The 25187-nt window shown below is 39.2% G+C and overlaps 1 protein-coding gene across 6 annotated transcripts in view; it reads left to right on the top strand.

Moving 5' to 3' along the window:
• CFAP54 (cilia and flagella associated protein 54) overlaps positions 1-25187 on the top strand; it is a 289887-nt gene that overhangs the window by 246593 nt on the left and 18107 nt on the right. For all 6 annotated transcript variants that reach the window (XM_087449073.1, XM_087449072.1, XM_014780106.2 and 3 more), the window contains 3 exons: positions 8029-8135; positions 10806-10947; positions 19154-19228. In XM_087449073.1, the coding sequence (XP_087305199.1) occupies positions 8029-8135; positions 10806-10947; positions 19154-19228 (324 nt within the window). The remainder of the gene's footprint in view (positions 1-8028; positions 8136-10805; positions 10948-19153; positions 19229-25187) is intronic.

The following is a 25187-nucleotide window of genomic DNA, read 5'->3' as shown; positions in this document are numbered from 1 at the left end:
TACAGAGTTGGGAAACAGAATGTTTACCTAAGCAGCTAGTTTTTTAAAAATGAGGAAGAAAGTATAAGGTATAAAGTTCATTTCATAAGGTCATAGAAATACCACATTCATATCATTCTGGGGCAGGATGATCTGAGACGTTAATGCTGAGAGTACATCTGTGGCTGATAATTAGAATAACAAGGTTTCATCCATCAACCATTGCATCTGACAATTAACATGGAAGCATGAATTGGTGTCAGACAGAGATTAGAAGCAGAACACCAACTAACAAATTCTGATTTAAACAGCTTCCTTAGTGATTTTCTTAAGCCACAAGCAAAGACACAGAGCACACAGTTTTTCCATTTCTTAGTTTGGGGACATTTTTTTCCCCTTTGATAGTAAGTATGCGTGTATTGTATACATATGTAGTTGTTGTCATAAATTTCAGTTAAAAAATCAGGAAACGCTGACTTGGACAGGCTAGATCTCCTTAGACCTAAGATTCTATATTTTCAGAAGATAACACTGAAATTTGTTTGATGGTTTAAATATTGGTGTATTTGACCATCCATCTACTCATTATTTTCTTAAGCCTTTAGTGTAGAGTTTAGAGTTGAATAACTGGCTGAAGCTCATGAAGCTCATGGGACAAGATGGCAATAGTAAACACTCACATAGAGCTTCCTGTATGCCAGGCACTTCACTCATTTTAACTTCACAACCACTCTATGAGGTAGGTACTATCATTAGCCCCATTTTACAGAAGGGGAAACTGAGACATAGGATGGAGGGATGCTAGTTGGCAAGGAGTCAGGATTGGAGCAATCTGACTCCAGGTCTGTACTCCTAAGCATGGTGCTGTGTTGAATCCTCAGACAATGGTCCTGGCTGCAGGCACTTCTGGCCTCTGGGCAGAGTGGTAATGAAAATTAATATCTATAAACCAATGTTACCTCCATAAAAAAATAGTAAATCAAAAAAATTATTATCTGACTTAGGGCTTTGGAGTTTCCAGGGATTTGGAGGGTCACTGGATAACAATGCAAGTTAACATCACTTGGTTCACCTACTCAGTCCACTTCAGTTGATCTACTACACTGAAGAAGAAATGCCAGCAGGAAGTAAGGACGCTGGTGGTAGCAAAGTGGAAACCCTGGAAGTGGGGATTTGGATATAAAATCTTTAGATAATTCAGAGGGCTAAATATTCCTTGCCACAATACTTTAGAATTAAGTTTATGACTTGGAAAAGTTTAGCTACTTCAGTATAGGGGATAGAAATTATATTATCATATTTCACAAAATTTTCTTTAGTAAAATATAGTAGAACCACATTATAAGCTCTTCATTAGAACTTTGTTACAAACTAAGCATCTTTTGAATGATTTCAATGTCTTCTAGAGATAGACGCTAAAGAGGCTGCCAGGCACTATCATTTTAATGAACCTTCCAGACAGGCTTTAGAAATAGTTATGAAGAATGGCAAATTTAAGTCAGAGAGAAGCAAAACTCAGCTTAGCCTTAAATGTAACCATGACCAAAGGTTTGATGGCCCATATTTGTCTCAAGATTTTATTTTAGGACCTTTAGCTTTATCCTACCTCATCTTCTTGCTATTTTTAGCATCCAGAGTTCCCAGTAGGATGCTCTGGATCACAAGCAGCCCATTTGAATTATGTTTATAACTTGATCAAGCTCAGGGAAGGCAACTCAGAGCTAGCAGGGAGGAGAGGCAATAAAGAATGAATAGTGGGCCCTTCCTTTTGGCCTGTGAGACCTAATTTGCAGGGAATAGAACTGCTGTAAAGGCTGTTGTGTTGAGTGTAGCCAGAGAGTGTAAGGCATGGTATTCAGAGGCCACAGAAGATTTGGGTAGACAAGAATGATCAGTGCAAGAAGTCTGATCAAGCAAAGCACTGAAAAGCAAGACACCATCTGCCAAGTGAAAACTTGGATAGAACTGAAATAGTTCTTAGAGAGAAGTTTATGCAGTGCAGAAGTACAGCCAGGCTGGGAACAAGAGATGTGGCGCTGGTGCTCTTTTCTGGAGGTCTTTATATCCCTAATAAGAGCTAGACTCTATTTCATGATCCCAAACAAGCAGGCTGTGCGTTCAAATCAAGCTCAGTCCTAGCAGGATACTGAAGGAAAAGTTAGAGTTCCTGGGAAAACCACCAAGTTATAGTTAAAGCAGAAGCCCAATGTTATCGACTTGGATGTGGGGAGTGCTGTAACTCAGAGATCATACAGATGCGCGGGGCTCCCCTCTGAGTTGCTCTGGACTCTGGGTCTTTGGCCAAGTGATTAACTAGAGCCTGGTCCTGCAGTTGAGCCCAGAATTACATAATTACATCCAGCTTCTGGGAGCTGGGGAAGAGAAAGGCTGCATAAATGAGGCAGGTGCCGGCATCTAATAGTCCCTGGCCCTTGCTACTCAGAGTGTGCTGGGGAACAAGCAGCACTGGTGTCACAGGGAAGCTCATTAGAAATGCAGAATTTCAGGTCTCACTCCAGACTCACTGTATGAGAGTATGCATTTTAGTAATATCACCCAAGTAATGTATGCACATTCAAGTCTGAGGAGCACTGGTCTAGGCCTTATGCACCTTACAGCTCTGATGATGATTCGCCAAGAATGGCTACTCCGTTGCCAGCTTATTAAGTAGGCTCCACTGGAAACTTTCTCTGACTTCTTTTGGTACCACCCAAGTCAAATTTCAGGTCTGAAAAGAAACTAAGAGAACATCTATTCAACACTCTCGTTTCACAGATGAGGAAACAAAGTCCCATATGGGCAAAGTGACTACTCATTAGTGACAAAAATAGGAATGGGAATCTAAGTCTTCTAATTCTTAATATTTATTTCTTTATAACACACATATAACTCGACTACTTATTAATTAATAAAGCATTTATTGAGTGCATACAGTGTGCAAGGCATTTTGTTAGGTGATTATGTACCAAGATGAGGAAGCTACCAATCAACTCCATTTAGTGGAAGAAGGGCTCTTCCTTCACCCATTCCTGGGCTGTAAGGGATTCTACACAGAGGACAATTTTATTTTATTTTTTTTCTTTGCAAAAAATGTATTTTTGTTTTTTGCTTGGTGGACTAGCTAGAAGACAATTTTAAATATAGTGTTCCTCAGTGTTTGTCCAAACCATGTCACTTCTCGACCATTGAAAAAAAACACTTGCCAAAGTGAGTGAGGGAGCATTGCAAATTCCATCCGGGGTGTATCGTCACCTGCAGAATCCAGTCCTGAGTATGCAGGATGGTTTAGAGTGAAACACCCAGGAGGAGGGAGGACAGGTTGGGAATGGAACTAAGCACTAGTGGATCAGACAAGGACTGGCTAGGAGATCAGATGGGAAGTTGGTTTGAGATTAGCAGCAGGTCTAAGAGAATATAAAGAATGAGGTACCAAGGTGGATGGAGGAGCCGGAAGTGATCGTGGGGCTAAAAAACGACAGTAGTAATGCTCTAATCGTGGCTCTAAGCACTTTACGTTGACTCATGGAATCCTCACATGATCCACAGGATGTGGATTCCACATCTCCACTTTACAAATGAGGAAGCAGAGGCATAATGTTTTCATAGTTTTCCCAAGATCACCCAGGCAGGCTAGCGCCAGAGCCCAGGCTCACAACAACTATGCAAGCGAGGTTAGTGTTTTACTGTTTACCTACTGCCCTACTTTATTCAAGTCCATTCTGCTATACTTTGAATTCAGTTGTCTGTGCCACGCTTGGTTAGAAAAGTCTTTAAAATTATATTGCAAAGCCATTGACAAGTATCAGCCCAAGGAGGGAGAAATTCATTTTCATTATCACGGGTTAAATATAAAGCACATTATCTATTTAAATTTTTCCATTAACATGCTTGGGAGAACTTCATTAGCTCTTAACAGATGTAAGAAAATTTCAGAAGCATGAAGATATCCACATGCACCAGGTGCTGTGAGCACTACTAAAAAAGTACCAGCTATCACTCTTGTCCTCAGGGATATTGTATGCTGGCCTGGGAGTGAAGGTTAACAAACACAAAACAAGAGCAAACACCGTGAGACAGTGTGCGATCTTGGGCTCATCTCTCTGGGACTCATTTCATTTTCTTTTCAGAAATGTTTCATCAAATTTTCCATAGTTTAAAAAAAATCACGTTTTGAAAGACTTTTAATGAATTAAAAAAAAGAGTTCTCTGTCTAGCTGTCCTTACCCCTGAATTCCCCTCATCAGATACAATTACTTTAAACTCCTTTAGACATTTTTGTTTGGTGAGTGTTTTCCCCCATTTATCTCAATTACGTGCTCACAAGGTGATTTCTTGAGTGATCAACTTCACACACTACTAAGGAAGGTGAAGGCTAACGTCAACCTCTTTTCCCCCCTCACACACAGCGTTCTCCTCTGCACATTCTTCTGCTCGAGTTCTATCATAATTCTTAAACCATAGTCAGTCTTTACATTACGACCATGTAAATATCACCCAAAGCTGAGCCAATAAGGTACTATTTTTTTCTTCCTGTCTTCTTCTTTCCTGAAGAAAAAAATTGCCTTATTTTTGTTTAACTTAGTATTTGTTCTCTGTATTTTAGAATCTCTCATTCTTTCTAAACTTTCAAAGAACTATACAATTCCTCTCCATATAGTCAAACTCATCAGCTTATTTCTCAGTTCCATTTTTTTCTTCTTCAGAGACATGCTCCAAACTGGACTGATTATTCTCATGGCTCAACTATCATCTTAATAACTCATTCACCTTGCTCCTGAGAATTCCTTCCTGTCCCTCTGGGCTGGGTTCCCTGTGTCCCATGTTTCTTTCTATCTTGATTTGCTCTCTCGTGTCAAATGAACACATCTTCCAGTTTCCTGAGAAAGGGTATATTGGAGGCTCTGATTATTCACAGGACTCACCAGACTCTACAAAGTATTTTCCTGACAGACTTTTAATAAGGAAGGCATTGCAGGATAAAGAAAGCACAGATAACCATGAGAGAGATTCGCAATGTGCAGGAGCAGCTTCTGGGGTCCTCTCTCAGTGGCACAGGACACATTTCATCTGTGGATCATGAACCACCAAAATATGGTGAGACATCTTGGTTTCAAGGAAGCTGCTGTCTTATCTGAGGAGTCTTATGTATCTCTCTGTTCACATAGTCAAAACCATGCATGGGACCAGACTCAATAAAAGAAATGAAGATAACAGTAGAATCCAGATGCAAATCATCAATATGCACGTTTTCTACAAAAAATGCTGACAGAATGGCACAGGCTGCTTCCTAGTGTGTTTCGGACCCTAGGACAGAACTACATTAATTATTAGTTAGTACATTTCATTCAGTTTTGACCAAAGACCAACACCGTGACTACAGTGCACTGAGATGCTAAGAGTGTAGCAACAAACTGACTGAGATTAATTCTGTACTCTCACAGGAGGTAAAAAGACCTTAAATGTCTGACAGAAGGTCATCATTTTAGGGGCTGGCCCCATGGTGTAGTGGTTAAGTCCGGCACACTCTGCTTCAGTGGCCCAGGTTCGCGGGTTCAGATCTTGAGCACAGACCTACACCACTCGTAAAGCCATGCTGTGGCAGTGACCCACATACAAAATAGAGGAAGATTGGTAATGATGTTAGCTCAGGGCTAATCTTCCTCAAGCAAAAAAGGGGAAGATTGGCAACGGATGTTAGCTCAGAGCAAATCTTCCTTACCAAAAAAAAAAACATTCATCATTTTAATGCTTAATTCATTGTTTTCTTGGCATAAAATTATAGTTTGAAAATTATTTTCCCTCAAAATGTGTGAGTTATGCTCCATCGTCTCTACCAATCCTGCATTGCTGTTGAGAAGTCTGATCCCATTCTGATCCCTAGTTCTTTATTTTGACATTTTTCTTCTGGAAGCTCTGAGGATCTTCCCTCTGTCCCTTGTGTTCTGAAATTCCATGGTGTGCCCTGGTGTGGGTCTTTCATCCATTGTGCTGGATACTTGGGGTGCCCCTTTCAATCTGAAAAGTATATTCTTCAGTTCATGGAGATTTTTTTTTCTTTGATAGTTTCCTCCCTCTGATTATCTCTAATTTCCTCCCTCTGATTATCTCTGTACCTTCTGGAATTTCTATTATTCAGATATTGAAGCTATTACATTGAGTGTTTACTTTTCTCCCCTATTTATGTTTTTAAATTCAGGTTTACTTTTGGGGAGATACATTCGACTTTATATTTCAAATCTTTTATTGATTATTTAGTTGTTATGATCATATTTTGTAATTTATTTTAAGAGCTCTTTCTTGTTCTCTGATTGTTTCATTTTAACAGCACTATGTTCTGGTTTCACAGATGCAATATTTTCTTCCTTCTCTCTAAGGATATTAATTGTGGTTTCATTGTAGTTTTCTTCTCCTTTCTGTCTTGTATCTGACTCTGCAATTTCTTTTCTTATATTAGTTTTGTCTCTGCCTTTCATTTCACATCTAGTGACCCTTGGCTATCCATTCATGTTCGGAGACACGAAGAAGGATTTGGGGTCAGGCTTATTGATTTATAGACCTCATTGTAGGGTAATGGCAGGAGCCAGCAGTTTCGTTGGAGGATGCTGAAATGTCAGTATCTGTAGGTCTTCTCTCTTTGTCTTGTCTATTTCCCCTAAGAGGACTCTTTTAGATTCCTATCTGCTTTCCTACATTCTGGGAAGGGGCTAGAGTGGTAAAGGGATATTTCTTGTTCAGAATACAGACTTTCACTTAATTCCAGTGTTTTCAGTTCAGTACCACACCTCTTACCTAATGTCCCTGAGCATAGATCTTTTCTGATTTATCCTTAGCAGAGAACAAGATGGAAAAAGTTCAGCCAGCAGGGAGACAGGAAGGGAAGGGGGAGTCTCCTGGTTGCATGGATTCAGAGAAGGGATGGGAGGGAGGTTGTCTAAGATCCCTGACGCCCCTGTCTCCGAGCCTTTTCAGGGTTCTCAGTCATGCTTGTAGTTGGCAACCTCTCTGAAGGCAGTTAGGATCCAGCCTTTCCTCTCTGCTGAGTCAGCTACACTTTTCCAAGTGCTTACTGTCCTTCAAGGTGTTGCTAATATATCTTGTCTGCTTCACCTCCTCTCTTGTTCATTCTGTCTTTGTAGATTTACACCATTTTAAAAAATCCCTTTACTCATATTTTAGTTTGATTTGTGATGAAGCAGAGATAAATGCATGCACTTAATCAGTCAATTTTGACTGGCAGCTCTGGCCTCAGCTTTCTTATATCTAAAATGAGGGTCTTAGAGCAGATCATCTCTAAGGTTCTATGAATCTCAAATTCTATGAATCCATGACTGTAAATAGGTGCTATATCCCATGGGGCCGACTCTAAGAATTATCAGAATTCAGACAATAGGGAAATTACTAGAGCATGAGTCATTAAGGAGAAGTTTCATCTTAGAGATGGGGACTGGAAAGTTGTATGTGGATTGAATAACTGAAGAGAAGAGGAAGAGAGCAGCATAAGTGAACACATGGAAGCTGCCATAACCACTGATGGGAAAGGTGCATATTGAGAAGTAACAAGAAACAAAGTTGGATATTCAGGTGCCAGCCTGGTGGCATAGTGGTTAAGTTCATGCACTCTCACCGCTCATCAAGCCATGCTGTGGCAGCGTCCCACATACAAAATAGAGGAAGATTGGCACAGATGTTAGCAGGGGGACAATCTTCCTCATGAAAAAAAAAGTTGGCTATTCACTAGGTATATATTTAGAACTTGTTGTAGAGGGCCTTCAAAGGCTGAAATTTAAACTTAACTGCTGTGAGAAATATAACTCTTCCAAAAATAGTATAATATTGGTACCAAACAGCATTTCTTTTCATCTCATAACCTTTGCATAGTTCTTGTTCATATCATTTCACTTTAAAGTGGATTGGAAAAAAACTCATTTTTCTCTTTCAAGGAAAAACTTTTTGAAGTTTAATGATATTATTTTGAGAACCAATGCTGCACTTTTTGTGGCAAAGTGTAATTTTGATGTCACATTTTATATGCCTTTAATTTTCTTACAGGTTTTGTTGTTGTATGCATATAATACGAAGCCCCTGCAGATTTCAGATACTAAATATACCACTCATAGCAATGTATGTGTTGGCTCTTTCTGGGTTCCTCTGAACAGGCAAGTAAAGATGGGTTATCCACAACTTTATCCCTCTTTGCTGATATTTTCATAAGAACAGGCTATTTCAGTAATATACAAGGTAAATCGCAGGAGAACTTTTAGAGGACACTTTTAGAAAAATCTTTCATTTACTTAGAGGAGTGTGATATTGTAGTGGTTAAGAGCATGAGCTCTGAATCCAGTCTGCTTAGTTCAAATGCCAGTTGTGCCCCTTACTACCTTCGCAACCTTGAGCAAGTTACTTAACTTCTCTGTGCCTCTGTTTCCTAAAGGGTAAAATGGGAACAATAATACTAGTACCTAGGCTTGTTGGAAGAACAATTCCTGACACTTCATAAAGATTATACATAGTACAAGGATTTTGTCTATACTCTATTTTGTTTGTAATTTTGGGCGTGTTTAAAAAATAACCTAGGGGAGCCAGCCCCGTGGCCTAGTGGTTAAGTTCTGCACTCCACTTCAGCAGCCTGGGTTTGGTTCCCGGCTGTGGATCTACACCACTCGTCAGTGGCTGGGCTGTGGCGGTGACCCACATACAAAATAGAGGAAGATTGGCACAGGTGTTAGCTCAGGGAAAATCTTCCTCAAGCAAAAAGAGAAAAATTGGAAACAGATGTTGACTCAGGGCGAATCTTCCTCAGCAAAAAAAATAAATAAAAATAAAAATAACGTGGCTAATATGGCTCTGTATTGGGTTGCAAAATTAAGCGCAAACTCCGCCACGTCTCTTGTCTCACCCTTCCCTCTGTACCCAGTCCTATTTTATATTGTTCCCCAAGTCAACAGTCTCTGCCTCAGCCGGGTTGTTTTCCTCCCTCTCCATCAAACAGGGCATATTTCTACCTTTTGCTCATGCCTGGTGTCTCTCTTTTCCTATTTCACTTTACCAAATTCCTTGTTGTTGTTGTTTTAATTTATTTTTTCATTGTTTAGTTAATTTAGTTTTGATTCCATTGTTCGTTCCCCTTGTGACCTCAGCCTGCATGTCCCCAGTTGTAAGATGGAAATAACACCTGTTTTGCCTACCTTTCAAGTTATTGTTAGGATCAAGGCAATGTATGCACAGACTCTGAAAGGCTGAAAGCGCTGGGCAAGTGTCAAGTCTCATTACTCGCTGCTTTGTCAGCGTCAGCTCTTTGCCCTGCTTGGCAGCTAGTAAGTGCTTAGTGAACAGGGACTTGGTGCTTCTCTGTCCATCCCGAGAGTCTTGTTCATGCTGCATGATTTTCATTTTGAAGGACTCCTTGGCCTGGCCATGAAAGAGAATAGAACAAGAAATGTTTCAAGAGCTGGCATACTTCCAATTATTCAGTCAAGTTTCTTTTTCTTTCTTTCTTTTTGTTTTTCAGTGAAATGGCAGAAAATGTAGACACAGGTCAGGAACCAGCACAGCTAAGCAAAAACATTAGGAAATTATGCACTTGCCTTGGACATCCAGAAACATGGCAAGATTTTTTTTTTCAGAGCCATATGATCAAAATGATTATAATTTCTGCAGAGTAGAATGCAATCAAACTGACAAGATTCTTTTTTTGTTCCAAAAAGTTTGTAATTTTGGTGTGTTCATGATCAATGGTTGGGTTACTAAAGTTAGGGGCACACCCTTGCCACTGAGGCCATCACAGAGGATGGTGCCTAACAATGTTTCATCTGATCCATCCCATGGTGGCACAGTGAAAATGGACTCTCTCTCTCACCCAAGGTGGCATTCCCTGTGTCCTTATGAGGGTCAAAATAAGACCAGTTCATGGGGAATTGCTCTCGTTGATCGTCCTTTAGAAGGCCAAGTAAGAGAACGCTGTGGAAAATTGGAGAATTGACGTTCCTGCATATGTTCCCGATGTCAGTTTGCTTTTTTGGTCATTTACTTCTTTTTCATAAAAATTTACCCCCCTCCCTGGATGGAGACACCCGCACCTACACACATATACACACATGCATATGCGCACTGTGCACGTAGTGTAAGTCACTGGGGCTGTGAAGGTGGCCGCTGCCTCACTCAGCTGTTTCAAGCCTTTTGCATCTTCTGACTCCGCTCACCAGTTCACCTCTGTCTTCAGAGACTCCACTGTTCACTGACCTGTGCTCTGGAAGCTTTCTGTCTTCAGCATGATTGCCACTGTGTCCTCTGCCCTCCTCGGCTTTTGCTTTTCCTTCTTTCTTGATTCTTTTCCCTACGCTTACTCCCCACATAATTCACTTCACTATTGTGGGCTCATCCATTGGTCTTTTAGAGCCATTGCTAACTTGTCCTAGTTCTTACCTTCAGGTCAGCCAGACAATCATAGCAGGGCATGAAGATTTACGTAGGAGTAAATCTTTTGTCATTGCCTGGAGTTTCTTTGCCCAAGTAGATATTTATTTTCGTTTTCATCTTAAGCAATATTTTGGACGTATACACTTCTTTCATTGTGCCTTTGCGAGTTTGTAATTATGTATCTATCTGAGTGGATAACTAGATCACAAACAGTATGCAGGTTAGCATCGTGTCTCTTTGCTCGTTGTTTCTTGAATGAAGGAATGATTGAATGGATGATGTTTGGGGATGCCAGAAATCTAAGTGTTAAATAACTAAGGACTTACTTTACATTTATTGTTGAATCTGAGAATAAATGAATGCCTTTCTTAACTTTTCAAATAAAATACATATATATTTATTATTTTTAGAGTTATTTCAATTCATGAGAAACTGTCTAATCTTACGCAAATAGCTGAAATATCATTGCCAGCAACTCCTGAAGTTACTTCAGATGAAACTGTATCTGAAATAGAAGAAATGGAAGAGAAATCAATTGATAAAGAAATGGAAGTAAGTTATTAAATAATGGAAAAGTGCATTGCCATTGCAGGATGGATGTCGTTATACATAATTATTAAAATTATTCTTTAGTTCATCCAAGCAGAACTATGTAACTAAACTTGGACTTTGTGGTTCTTCTTCCCTCTATTTTCTCTACTTAGAGTACCAGATATGACCCAACTTTTGGACACATGTAGTGTTTCCGTCAAAACTCTTCTAAGCATGCCAATTATAAGAATCTGATGGTGAATGAGAACAAAGCTAATCTAGAGAAATCATTCAGATATAGCTGTGAATTCCAAGAAACAATGCTCTATAACTTTATAACACTACTTTTAATTTTTCACTGTAGCTCTATTATTTGGACATTTTTGTTACCTAAGTAATGTGTGAAGAAAAACTAGAAAATACAGATAAGCGTATATCTTTCAGATTTTTCTATGCATATGTATATTCTAACCAAAAAAAAGGCGTTATCCTTATAGTATGTTATTAATCTGATCACACGGTTGAGTGGTTTTTGTGGTGACTGATGTTTGTGTTTTGGAGGAAAGGGTCATACCCTTTCCGTACCCCTCCTGAGTCGGGAACCCATTGAGGAACGGGACACAGGAGACAGATATATGGAGACCAAAATGTCAGCATCATTACTGATAAAGCTGACTAGCAAACATAGCTTTAGATTTGTGACCAAATGAGCTTGTTAATATTTCACCTCTGAATTAGCCAGACTTGCCCACCTAGTCACACAGCCATCTGGCACACCGGTGTAGCCACAGGGTTTCCTCACTCCCCTTCTGCCCTCTCCAGGCTTACTGCGTGCAAGAGCAGAGACTAACAGTCCTGCAGGCAGGGTGCCTCCAAAAATATAAACAAAGATTGCCCAGAAGGAATATCGCCAGTCACTGTGGCGGGAGGGAAGAGAGGGGGCAAATCACACACTGGCTCTTAAAGTTTCCATCATATCACTTCCACTAACATCTCGCTGGCCTTATAAATGAGTCACATGCTGCCAGCTTGGAAGGAGGAAAGCCGGAAATATTGATGAATAGTACTAATAGCTACAAATAATTATTCTTTTTCTCTTGATGTATGAATTTCAGATAATATTGATTTTATCATGGTATAGAAGAATTTGGCTTACTTATACTTCTTCGCAACTTCTCCTTTCCCCTTCCCTTCTAAATATTGTTATATCAGAGAATTTAGTGAAACCAGTATTCAGTGTTTACATCACGATGCCCCTGTAAACAATGTTCACGGCTAAGTCAAGTAGTGTACTATGGTTATTTTCCTTTCTCGCATAAGGTTTGATTTTCCTTGACTTGTCTTTTTTCATTAACTTTTTTCTGGGCATTGCATCAGATCTTTCTCATGTTCATCCACGGATTTTTACCCAAGTATTCGTGCTTATCAAATAAATGTCTCAATTCCCTTTTTTCTTCTTGGAAGCCCCCATCCTCCCGCTCTCGTTGAAGACTCTTGCCCCCAATGCCTGCGGCACAGCTCTAACCCTGGGCCCTCCCTTCACATTTTCCTGCTTGAATTCCCAACCACTTGGGTCCTATCTCTGTTTTCCTGCTCTGAAAGCTTTTAGGATCTTCCCTTTATTTTTTTTGTCTGCTGTATCTTTTTTCTTAAATCGCTTTCTGCTAGGTTAATAGTCAATTTGTTACCAATAACAAAACATTTTTAATTCTTAAAGAATATTATTGGTATGGCTCTTTTTGTTTTCTTGTTCACCTCATCTACGCATTCATTATGTGGAAGTTTAAAAGCTGGCAACTCTCCTGATTTTCAGCGTATACTTACTGGCATTTTCAGTCTGAATTTACCGGTAGAGTGCATGAATGCATTCTCCATCACTGTGAAAGCAGCAAGCCCAGCTGTAAGAGGATTCATCAGGCAAGAACAGGTAGCCTCTGCAAAATGCCACTTTCCAGCATTTACATCTCCTCTGCTCTGTGCTTGGATTTATCACAGAACTGGTGTCTTAGACTTTGGGTTGCACATCCTTTTCAGTGTCCTCAGATGTTACAGCATGAATTACCAAATGTTTAATGATATTACTGATACACTGAGTGCTTATAATAGATCTCCCAATAGACCAGATATCTCGAACTCATGAGATTATATATACTATATATGCGTATGTATATATTTCTTTTCATAAAATGCATGGTTGCCCTTTCATGTCTGTTTTCAAGAAGAATTCAGCTCTCATGTCATTTTTGCACTTCTTTTGTAGATCATTTGCAATCGCAGTTTTTCAGTCATAGACCAAACTTACCAGATGGCTGTCTTTGAGCCATAGTCTAGAATATTCTTTGCTGAAATTGTCCGTAAGTCCACTTCTATATAGTTCATATATGAAAAATGATTATTTTCTCCTGAACCCATTTCTTTTTTCAGTTTAGATTGTCTGAGGCAGGAGAGTGAGCATCCATAAGAGTAAGTAAGAGTCTAGGTTGGACTCTGCCACTCAGCTTTACTAGCTAGGGTCAGTCACTTAACCTTTCCTGGGACTAATTTTTCTCTCATTTCTAAAAATGATCCTGTCATTCAAATACTGCTCTGAAATGGAGAGATGGGTCCCTTGGTTGGAATGTGAGTCATCAGAATTTCCCTAGGGGTGGGATGGAGATATCAAATTATCACAATGAGCCCAGCGTCTGAGCCAAGAGGTTGACTATGAATGTAAACAAATTAGGAATAATTGGGGGCAGAGAAGGGGGGCATTTGAATGTAAGCAGAGGGGGGAATGCAGAGGACCTACCTCACCTTAACCAAGTTTTGTGGCTTGCTTTCATGTCCTGACTAGTATGGTCTATGTGGTTGGGTCAGTCCTTGAGTAGAATGAACTCCGTTCAATCCTGACGTTCTCCTCTGTATTTTTGAATTTGTTTTATTCTCCAACTTAGAAAGTGTTTCTTTAGCTTTAAGTAGGGCATTTTTAGATATTTTCCAGTTCTGTTAGTTCTGTATATGAGAGAATGTCGCGAAATGGGAGGAAAACTAATATTTGTTTAAGTGAATTAGCAAACAAATTAAATTAGTTCACAGCATTTAAAAGTTGAGAAATGGAAAGAAAATATAAAGTTTTCTTTTTTCCAAGTATACTAACCAACACTTAAGAAAAAAAAAGCAACTAGATTCTGGGTTATATCAAGTAAATCCCATTGACTAAATCTGCCAATTCGTTGTCATGACAACCTTCACTTGGAGCTAATTAGTAATTAACTAGGACACTTGAAGAGATCGATTCTGGTGGGGAATTGAACAGGATTTCATAACCTCTATAATCTAATGTATTTATTTCTATCACAGTATAGATTTTTGGTGGGTTATTAAATATAAGAGTCCAGAAAATGTGCTTTTGGTTGATATGGGAGGTAGTGAATCTTATTCTCTTTCTCATTCCTTTCCTTTTTGTTTTTTTTTTTCCTTCCTCTTTCTTCTCCAAAGCCCTATGGTCTGGAATAAACCAAGAACCTCAGAACACAGATATCAATTTAAGATATATTGGGAGGGCTAAAGAACAGGTGTTTTAATCACTTCTGGCTTGAAAACCTTGTATGTCCTTCTTCTAAAATGAACAACACTGGCTCAGAATGACTGAGTTATTTTACCCTGTCATTCACAGCTTTAGGGATATCTTCAGAATGTATCAGGTGCTTTAATGCATACGAAAGATGCAAACCACTGTGTTTAAGACACAAACACCTTTTTGGAATGATATTGTACAGATATGAAAAGCTTAAAATATGTTTACCATGTCACCTAAGGTTAGTTTAGCAAACGTGTATGGAATGCCTGGATTGTACAAGGCAATTAAAATTAGTATGTGGTCAACATATTCCAAATATCAAAGAACTATGAAAACATAGAACAAAATACAATTGGACATTAGCATCATACTTTTTGAGAAACTATTGTGTGCAAAATTTTTTTTGAGAAACTATTATGTGCAAAATTTTTTTGAGAAACTATTTGTGCAAAGTTTTTCCAGGCTTGGAGAAAATATTATGTGCAAATTTTTGCGAAACTGTTCTTTTTGAGAAAGTATTATGTGCAAAATCTTTCCAGGCTTGGAGAGGCGACGACATACAGAAATCAGTACAATTGGGTCCCTGTCATGGAGGAGCTTTATCATTGTATGAGTATGGTCATAGGTACCCAGATATCATTCATAATGAGCCCAGCCACCTGGTGGCCCTCTCTTAGCAAAATATGGCTTTCAAAGAAACATCTGTCTGATGTTCAAAACCATTGAAAATAATCTAAATCTTTACAGAGTCTGTTGTGAGAACATCTGAGAGGGAATCTTTGCATAACACAGAGAAAAACTTCTTTTCCCCAACTGTCCTGCTCTTAGTATTTCTCTGACATCCACAGCGGCTCTCCAACATCTGTCTCATTTGGCTCAAACTCCTAAAACTTTCCCTCCAACTCTGTCGGCCTGGAGTGCTTTGTTTCCTCTCCCTTCCTGCTCTGGCTTAGCTCCTTATTATGTAGTTCAACTTAGTCTCTCTGAATTCTTCCAGTTTTACCCGTGCCCCCCCTTACCTGGGTTCCGCACTATACAAAAGGTCAGGATTGCTGGAATCCTTCCTTCTCAGTGGTGGGGCTATTGATGCAAACTATTCTATCATTTTTGAAATCTCATTCACATAGGGGTGTGTGTGTGTGTGTGTGTGTGTGTGTGTGTGTGTAGAGAGATAGAGAGAGAGAGAGAGAGAGAGAGAAATTGAGCGAGCTAGACTTTGTCCTTGCTTAAATAGCTCAGACAGCACTGTATAGCCCCTATAGACTAAAATAAAGGCCATTTTCCCTTGCACGTCAAAATATCCTGGGCCCACACTGTATTTTTTTTGGCAATTATCTGTATATGTATCTCTTTCTCTTTCTTACTGTGAATTCCTATGCTCAGGGGTCTTATTCATCATTTTATCTCCAATATCGAGGCCAGTAACTGAAACATAGTGCCACTTCAGTAGTTGCTTGTGAAACTTTTAGTTGGAGACGTGTGGAGAGCACTCATTCCTGACTGAGGATACAGCAAGAGATGAGATGTGAAGTCATGAAACTGAATATTATATTCATGGGACCATGAGACATCTGTCGTGGCAGGAACAGAGGGTGAATGTAGTGGGAGATGGGGCTGAAGAGGTGGGTGGAACTGAGATCCTCTCCGATCTCACCACATCGTGCTGTAAGAGTGTCTCTCCTATTCCTCTCAGTAGACTGTGAGCTCCTTAAGGGCTCTCTCTTTCTTGTTCATTACCACTCCATGGCACTTAGGATGCATTCAATAGATGTTGAACAAATAGGTGGTAAATGAACATTGTTCTGCAGGAAAGGGCCGTGGCAAAGCAGGGCTGGGTGTGGGGGATAGGAGAAGGTGAGGCAGCACCTGGAAGGGCATCTCATGCCTCACCCTACAATTTGCTAAGATAAGCCTGGTGGCATGTGAAGGAGGGATGAGGGAAGCAAGAGTTCGGAGGATGGAAAACAATTTTGAAACTTTCTTCTGTACTATAGGTTAAAGATGATGAGGATTTCAACTAAGTCAAAGAGTTGGCTTTGTTATTTTTGAAGTAATTCAGAGGGCCATCTCTCATAAAATCAACAGATGCTCCTTTTTAAGGGAGAAATTGCAAAGATTGAGCAAGGGTCATTCTGTGCTCTCCCAGCCCCCTTGCCAACTACAGCACACCTCCAGCAGCTTTCTGACTGGGGCCAAGGAGCTCAATCCTTTCCTTGCCTTCATTTCTGTGGTAACAAGGTCATGTGAGTTCCCTCACAGTCCAACATCGAATCAGCCAGTTTCCGATATGTGTATGTGGTTTACCTCAAATAATACCAGAGAAATAGAATGTTGTTGAGGCGAAACTTCTGTTTGATAAATGTTGAGGCAGGCAGCAGGAGGCATTTATCAGGTAATGTTGCTGTCTTCATCTATTACGTGAAATGATTAATGATATAGACAGTATCATTTTGCTTGGTAGCTCTTGATGAAATCATGACAGTAACCTAACATGGCTATTATTGAAACCTTTTATGTAGGAAAAAAACATACGTTAACCAGTTCTAGGAACTCAGAAATATAGAAATATAGATAAATAAGAGGAATATAGGAGTTGATGTATGTTCTTCTCTGTCCAGTGAAGTGGACCAGGAGCCTGGAAAGTTCATCATAGGTAACTGGTCTATTCTGATCAGTGCTGGGTAAATGCCTGCCCTCTATCCTTTTTGATCCCATTGAAGCTGGGCTCCTTCTAGCCATGATCACTCCCTGCCCATACAGTTTGAGCAGGCTGCTAGCTGGTTTCTCTTTTTCTTGTCTCTTCCCAGTCCAGTTCACCTTTTTTTTTGGTGAAAACATTTAAGCTCACATTTAAGTCTCACCTTTTGGTGAGAACAGTCCAGTTCACCTTTAAACTGTGGCCAGATTTATCTTTTTAAAGCAATTGGATATTATTCCCTCAGTCCAGTGCCTCTCAATTTCCCACACAACAGAATCCAGATTCCTTACTGCCACGTGTCTTGTTGTAAGTTTACCTTTCCAGCCTTATTTCTCACCACTCTTACTGCCATCTTTTCTCTACATGCCCGCAGTAAAGACCATATCAGATCCCTTATGTTCCTTGAATGCCCAGTGTTTCTTTGCTTCCATGGCTTCCTGCACCCAGAATGCCCTTGTCCCCATTCTCTGCCAGTTGAAATCCTACTACTGTTTCAAGGCTCAGTTCATATGATCCTTTCTCCAGGAAGTCCTCCCTGTTCATTGTACTTATAATTACTCTCTCCCACCTCTAGGCCCCTATAACATGTTAAACTACCCGTGGTCTGACCACATTCTATTGGTATTTTATTTAGTTGTGTACAAATCTATTTTTCTCAGTTATTGTGAGCTTTGTGAGGATGGTGTCTGTTTCTTCATCTTTGTGTCCCATAGCACCTAATATAATGCCTTGAATATATTTGTTAAATTGAATTGAATTAGCTATAGCTTTCAAAGTCTAAAATTTGATCTTTTCTATGTTTGTGCATTTATTAAAACTTAGATATAACATGGTTTTGGGCTGTGGGTTCAATTGTTTGCTTCTTTATTTTAAGGTTTTAACCAGCATCAGTCAGTTATAATTTAAAATGATAAAAGTATATTAATTTTTAATATTTCTGAATGCTAGTATATGTGTATATTGATACTACCATAAAAACAAATCATTGCTTCCTTTCAGGCTGGACACTGGCACATTGTGAAGTAGGCATAGTTTGTCTCTGACAGTTTTATAGTCATGACTCCTTTAGCTGTAAGTAAAGACAAACTACTTACAGTAGCTTAAGTAAAGTAGGTTTGGTGGGGAGGTGGTGTTGGACACAGTATAACAAGTAAGCTCACGCATAGCCAAGAACTGGAAACAAAACACAGAAAACGGAACTGGAGAGTTGGAAACCAAGATTGTGCTGGGTCCCCAGGGGGCGTAAGTTCTCACTCATGTCTGTTTCCTCCTCTCACTCGTCTTACATCTGGCCCAATGGCTGCCTTCTCCAACTCCGATCAGGACCTTTCAGCTCATTCGGCCAGTACTGGCTATAGCTCTCTTCTGCTGTCCTTCTTTATATGAAATTATAATGATAGAGAACTTGATTGATTCAACCCTGTCTGTGGGTAGATCCCTCTTGGGTCAGATGTCCACACATAAATGTAGCTGTGGGGCCATGGTAGTGTCATCAACAATAGACAACGTATGATATTGATTCTCACTTCCTCTTCATTTACTCTTTCCATTTCTTTCCCAATTCCCAAACATTCCTCTCTGTTTCATCCTCCTTCTGGAATCTAAATTCTTTATTCCAGGGCTGTCTTCTCAGAAGAAAAGTAATTTTCCAGAATCTTATTTTGGTGTGAATTACCTTGCTTGTTGTTCTTCTGTATCATGTGAATTTTAACAGTGAATGAACAGGGAAAGAATCCTAAAATAATGTTTTATTCATAATTAAATCTTAGCTTTTGTGGCCATTCTGTATCTTTTCAAATAACCCTAATTACTTAGGGGATTGTGACCTCTGAGTCCCTCTAAGTCTCATCCTGAGAATTACGGTTAGATGATGATGCAACAAAAGATGAAAGAAATAAATAGTTTATAATTAAAATATCTAATATTTTACCAATAAGTTCAACCTCACTATATTGTCTTCTTGTTTCTAGAACATGATTATTGAATGTTGCTCTGAAATAATGACTCTGTTTCTGACTGATAAAGAGATAACACCACTATCTGAGGTATGTATCTCTTTTAAAACTGTGTCTGATTCTCTCACAAGTATTATTGTTGCTATGGAAATAGAAACTCAGAAAACATCTATTATGAAAGTATCAAGAGCCTAACCTTCCTTAATTCAAGTGAAAAAATGGTAAACATAAGTTTATAATAGCATGTTATTTTGGTTAAAATATTCTTTGTTAAAAAATCAACTAGTGTGGAAAATTTAGAAGAGGATAATTTTTAAATTATCTCAAATCTACCATTCAGAGAATAACCACTATTAATATTTTGGAGAATATCTCAAATTTTTTTTCATGTACAGATAAACTTCAGAAATTTTACATCAATGGGATCATGCTATACATGCATTCTGTAACTTGCTTGTTATAGACATATTTTTATGTGAAAAGTCTACCTTGTTCTATTTAATGCCTTTATAATAGTCTCTTTTGTGTATTTGTTGTGTCAGGATCTATTTACATAACCAGATCTTTATTCATGGATCTTGAGGTTGATGGATTCTAGTACATACATATTTCATCCTTCTGTATTATCTCCTTGGAGTTAATTCTTAGGAATAGGATTTTGGAGTAAAAAAGAATATATACATTTTTTATTGTGGTAAAGTGTACATAATATAAAATTTACAATTTTAACCATTTTTAACTGTACACTTCAGTGGCATTAAGTACATTCACAATGTTGTGCAACCATCTCCACCATCCATCTCCAGAACTTTTTCATCATCCCAAACAGAAACTTCGTACCCATTAAATAATAACTCCTCATTTCCTCCTCCCCCAGCTCCTGGTAACCTCTATTCTACTTTCTACCTCTGTTCTGCTATTTACCTATTCTAGGTACTTCGTATAAATGGAATCATACAATATTGGTCCTTTTGTGGCTGGCTTATTTCATTTAGCACAATGTTTTCAAAGTTCATCCATGTTGTAACATGTATCAGTACTTCATTCCTTTTTAAGGCTGAATAATATTTCATTGTATGTATATACCATATCTGTTGATCCGTTCTTCTGTGGGTGGACATGTGAGTTGTTTCCACCTTTTGGCTATTGTAAATAATGCTGCTAAAAACATGGGTATACAAGTATCTGTTTGAGTCCCTGCTTTCAATTCCTTGGGTACATACCTAGGAGTGGAATTGATAGATATGGTATTTCCATATTTAACTTTTTGAGAAACCCCCAAACTGTTTTTCTCAGAAGCTGCACCATTTTACATTCCCACTAGCAATGCACAAGAGTTCCAATTTCTCCACATCCTCACCGACGCTTGTTATTTTCTGGGGTTTTTTTGATGATAGCCATCTTAATGGGTGTAAAGTGGTATCTCATTGTGATTTTGATTTTCATTTCTCTAACGACTAATTTAGCTGAACATCTTTTCATATGCATATTTGCCATTTGTGTATCTTCTTTGGAGAAATGTCTATTCAATCTTTTGCCCGTTTTTGAATTCGCATATACATTTTGGGGTATATTTGCAAATGGCTCTCAAGAAAAGTTGCACCAATTTTCTCTCCCATCAGCAGTAGATGAGAGGGCCAATTTATCCATATATTCATCTACCTAGCTCTTCTCCTCCTTCTCTTCCTCCCTCCCTCCCTGCCCCTTTTTCTTCCTCTCCTCCTCCACTTCCTTCATCTCTTTTTCTAACCATTGTAGGTCTGACAAGTTAAAAATGACGTTTTCACTTATTTTATTTTTATTGTTATTAAGGCCAAATATGGTTCATATATTTGTTGGCAATGTGTGTTTCTCCTTTTGTGAAATGGTATTCATTCGTTTAGTCAATCAACAAATATTTAGAGTGAACTGTGTGTCAGGTACTCCTTTCTAGGCCCTGGAGAGCAAGCTGTGAACAAGCAACAAGGACCCCACTCTCTTGGAGCTGACATTTTTGTGGAGGGACATAGTAAATAAATTAATAAGCAAGATAATTTAAGATTTTGTTAAGTGCTATGAAAGAAAAAACAGAGTGATATGTTCAAGTAGGGGTCAGCAGACTACAGCCTATGAACTACGTCTGGCCTACTGCTTGTTTTGTGAATAAGATTTTATTAGAGCACAGCCATGCTCATTCACTTACATATGGTTTATAGCTGCTTTCAAGGGACAACAGCAGAACTGTAGTTTTGACAGAGACCGTATTGCTTGCAAAGCCTAAATTATTTCCTATCTGGCCCTTTACAGGAAAAGTTTACTGATCTCTGTGATAGAAAGTAACAGGGAATGGGGTGACAGCTTAGATAGCATGGTCAAGAAAGACTTCTCTTAGAAGATGACATTTGAAGTAAGACTTGAAATGTTACACTGTGTTTCTCCCACTGGATCATTAGCTTCTCAGGGGGCAAGGGTAATGCTATCAATCTTTGAATTCTTACAAGGCCTTGTACATTATATCACTAGGTTACTATTTCTTGAACTGAATTGAAGTCCCTTTAATTTTATATACGTGAAATTTAATATTTGCTTTTTTTGAATTCATTTGGCCGTTTATGTCCTTTTCCTATTTTTTAAATGGAGAACTTAATTTTCTAATATGGAAATATATAGATTTGCTGCAGCAGACCATTGATAATAAAATCAAGCTTAAATCTAATTTTATACAAACTGTAGTTAAAATTAGGTCACAGAAAAAGAATTTGTGATTATGACATGTGATTTATAGTATTAATGGGCTTTGGCTTCTGACAGACCTGGCTTGGAATCTCAGCCTTGAATCTTGTTAGTTGTGTGACCTTAGGCAAGTTATTTAACTTGCTTAGTTTTCTCAAATGTAAAAATGGGGTAATAATGTCAGCCTCTCACAGTTGTGAGGACTAAAGCAAATAATATGTGTTAAGTATTTGGCAGAGGGCCTAGTGCAAATAAATGTTTAGTAAATATTAGCTATTTAATCATCATCATCATCCCTACCATGGTCCCGCCTTCCATATGTAAATTCTTCATCTTCTAGTTAACTGATTTCAAACAGACTTTTAGGATCCAAATTGGTTTTGAAATATTGGTAGAAAAGAAGAGGAAAGGTTTTAAAGGTAGAGAGAGAACGAGGAATGATTTTCTTTGCCTGTAATGTAAATCACTGTTGAATTCTAGAGGAATTAGGTCAGTGTGCAGGATCCCAACATGAGATGCCAGAGAGAAGGTGCCTCCCAATTGCACCCCACTCTAATATGTCCAATGAAAGCAAGCTTTACCTAACAGTGCTGGTTGGGATGTGGGCAGTTACGAGCTCATTCCAAGAAGTAAATTGTTAGACAAACAAAACTACATGCCTTAGTGAAGCTGTTTTTGTCACCGGGATGAGATCTTGCTGTGCAATTTGGTTCATTGCTGAACATACCTGTTACAATTGCCTTTGCTTATTATTGCCTCCTCCCAGTTAAGAAAAATATTGCCAGACACAGCTTGTGACAACAAGAAACTGAGAATAGCAAAGAGATGAGGGAAGGGAATGAGTGGTCCGTGCTAACCTTCTTAGTGATCTATCACAGAATGTAAATGACCATTAGGTATAATTTCTGGTGAACCAACCATAAAGCATTCCTTTCATTGCCTGCGTAGGTTCAAATTACTGCAGTTTCCAAGTTGTCAGGTAGGATTCAAACATGATGCTAAAAATATTCTTTCTGTTCTTGCTGTGACTGATGATGGGAAGGACTAAGTCGTTTTACACAACTATCTGTCCATCAGTAATTACTGACTTCCAGCTGCACATAGAACGTTGGTATAGATACCTTTGTTGCTGCAAAGGCAGCATAGGTTAAAGTTCTTGCATTCAGCTAATTAAATAGTTTCATATTGGTCCACATGACACAAATAAATTTACCTAATCTGTGTGTGTGTGGGTGTGTGTGTATGTATGAACTGAACTGACTAGAGTCATACAGAATCAGTATGGAGAGGAGATTCCTAGGAGCAGATCCTAGTGTGAAGATAGAAAAGGTTATCCTAGGCCAAGAGATAAGACACATTGTACACGGAGGTTGCAAAGTAGTTTTTCTTGGCTGCATGAGTTTAAGTTCACAATTTTTAGCTAGACCTAGCATAACAATATTGAAAAGCAATAATGATAGTAATCATTAAAATGCAAACACTACTAGTATTAGTAATAATGTTAATAGTTAATATTTATTGAGCGCATGGCATGTGCAGACACAATTCAGTATTTTAAATATGTTATGTCCTTTAATATTACAAGAACTCTGTGAAGTTGGTTACTATTATTATCCCTATTTTAGAGATGAGGAAACTGATGCCCAGGGAAATTAAGCAGCAAGCATGCTCAAGGTCTCCCAGCTTATAAGTGGAGGAGGCAGGAGTCAAATACAGTTCCGCTTAAATCCAGGATCTGCGTCTTTAACTAAATTATAGCCGGTGAATGTTTTATTAGACTAGTGGGAGCAGATGCTACAGGGAGTTGAGGAGTGAGAGGTGAGAAAGTGGAAGTTGCAAGTGTAGGTGAATCTTTCAGGAGGGTTGGGTAAGAAGTCTGGAGAGGGTAGAAGAGCAGTTCGAGGAGATACACTGTCAGGAAGGGTGCTAGGACAGGAGTGGTGGTAAGGGACAGGAGCTAGGAGCGGTGGAGGTTGCCTGTCTTGAAGAGGGAAGGATGAATGATGGAACAAGGCTTTACAGGAGACGTTAGGGAACAGAAAGACATCGACCGCATACGTGAGATAGCTTACTGGAAGCAGGGGAAAGGCACCTCTTCCTCTAGGTCTTGGGGTAGCAGATTAAGGTGGGAAGCGATGTGAGTAAGTTTGTAAGAAAAGGGTGGGAGAAGCTGGGGCAGTTCACACCCGGTGGTTTTCACTTTCTCAATGAAGTGGAGGCAAGTTTCTCTACTAGAGTCATGCGTCAGCTTAACGATGGGGACGTGTTCTGAGAAATGCCTTGTAAGGTGATTTGGTCGTTGTGCGAACATCCTAGAGTGTGCTTACACAAACCTAGATAGTATAGCCTACTATGCCTGGACTATATGGTACTAATCTTATGGGACCACCATCATATATGCAGTCCACGGTGACTGAAACCTCCTTATGCGGTGCATGACTGTACTGGAGTGGGGTAGAGGGTTGAAAGTATGGTCTTCTGAGAGAGAGATGAAGATCTTGAATATTCATAGTCATTGAGTATGATGGATGAGGAAGCTGACCAAGGACAGATGAAAGGATTGAGGCCATGGGAGATTTAAAAGTCATAAATTTGTTGGGGCACTAGGCTACTTGGCCTGTGATTTTTCTCCAGCAGCACTTGGCTTTCTGGATATAGGAGTGGAAAATGTCGATAGAGGCAGATACAGGAGGAGAACAGAGGCACATGCGAGGTGAGACATACTAATGAGACAGCTCACAGCGTGCACGAAGCTCTGGTGGATTGGAGCCACTATAAATTTATCTCTCAGTAAATCCAGAAATTGCTCTTATTTACTCTGAGGAAGCGCCAGTACAGCCTGATGTCTGCCGTTATTTTTCAAGCTCCTTTTGAACATAAAATAGTTTAATTACTCATTATGTTTTCTTAAAAATATTTTGAATTGAACTTAAAAAAATCGTTAATGGCAGTTAAATTCTAATGACTTATACTACATTTTTATGTACATTATTGATGTATCTTGATTCCTTTTCACATGGGTGAATTTAGTGTACCCATGTTCTCTGAGTTCTGATTCTTCTTTTTTTAATTTTTTTGTGAGTAAGATCAGCCCTGAGCTAACATCTGCTAATCCTCCTCTTTTTGCTGAGGAAGACTGGCCCTGGGCTAACATCTGGCAGATCTTCCTCCACTTTATGTGGGACGCAGCCTCAGCATGGCCTGACACGCGGTGCATCGGTGCGCGCCCGGGATCTGAACCTAGGCCGCCAGCAGCGGAGCGTGCTCACTTAACCACTACGCCATGGGGCCAGCCCCTTCTGAGTCTTAAAATTATCAATTTTTTGATGTGTTTATG

Source organism: Ceratotherium simum, chromosome 25, assembly GCF_057802395.1.
Source record: "Ceratotherium simum simum isolate JZ-2026a chromosome 25, ASM5780239v1, whole genome shotgun sequence".
NCBI classification, from domain to species: domain Eukaryota; kingdom Metazoa; phylum Chordata; class Mammalia; order Perissodactyla; family Rhinocerotidae; genus Ceratotherium; species Ceratotherium simum.
The sequence above is the reverse complement of the archived record's forward strand: the minus strand, read 5'-3'. Positions and strand labels throughout refer to the sequence as shown.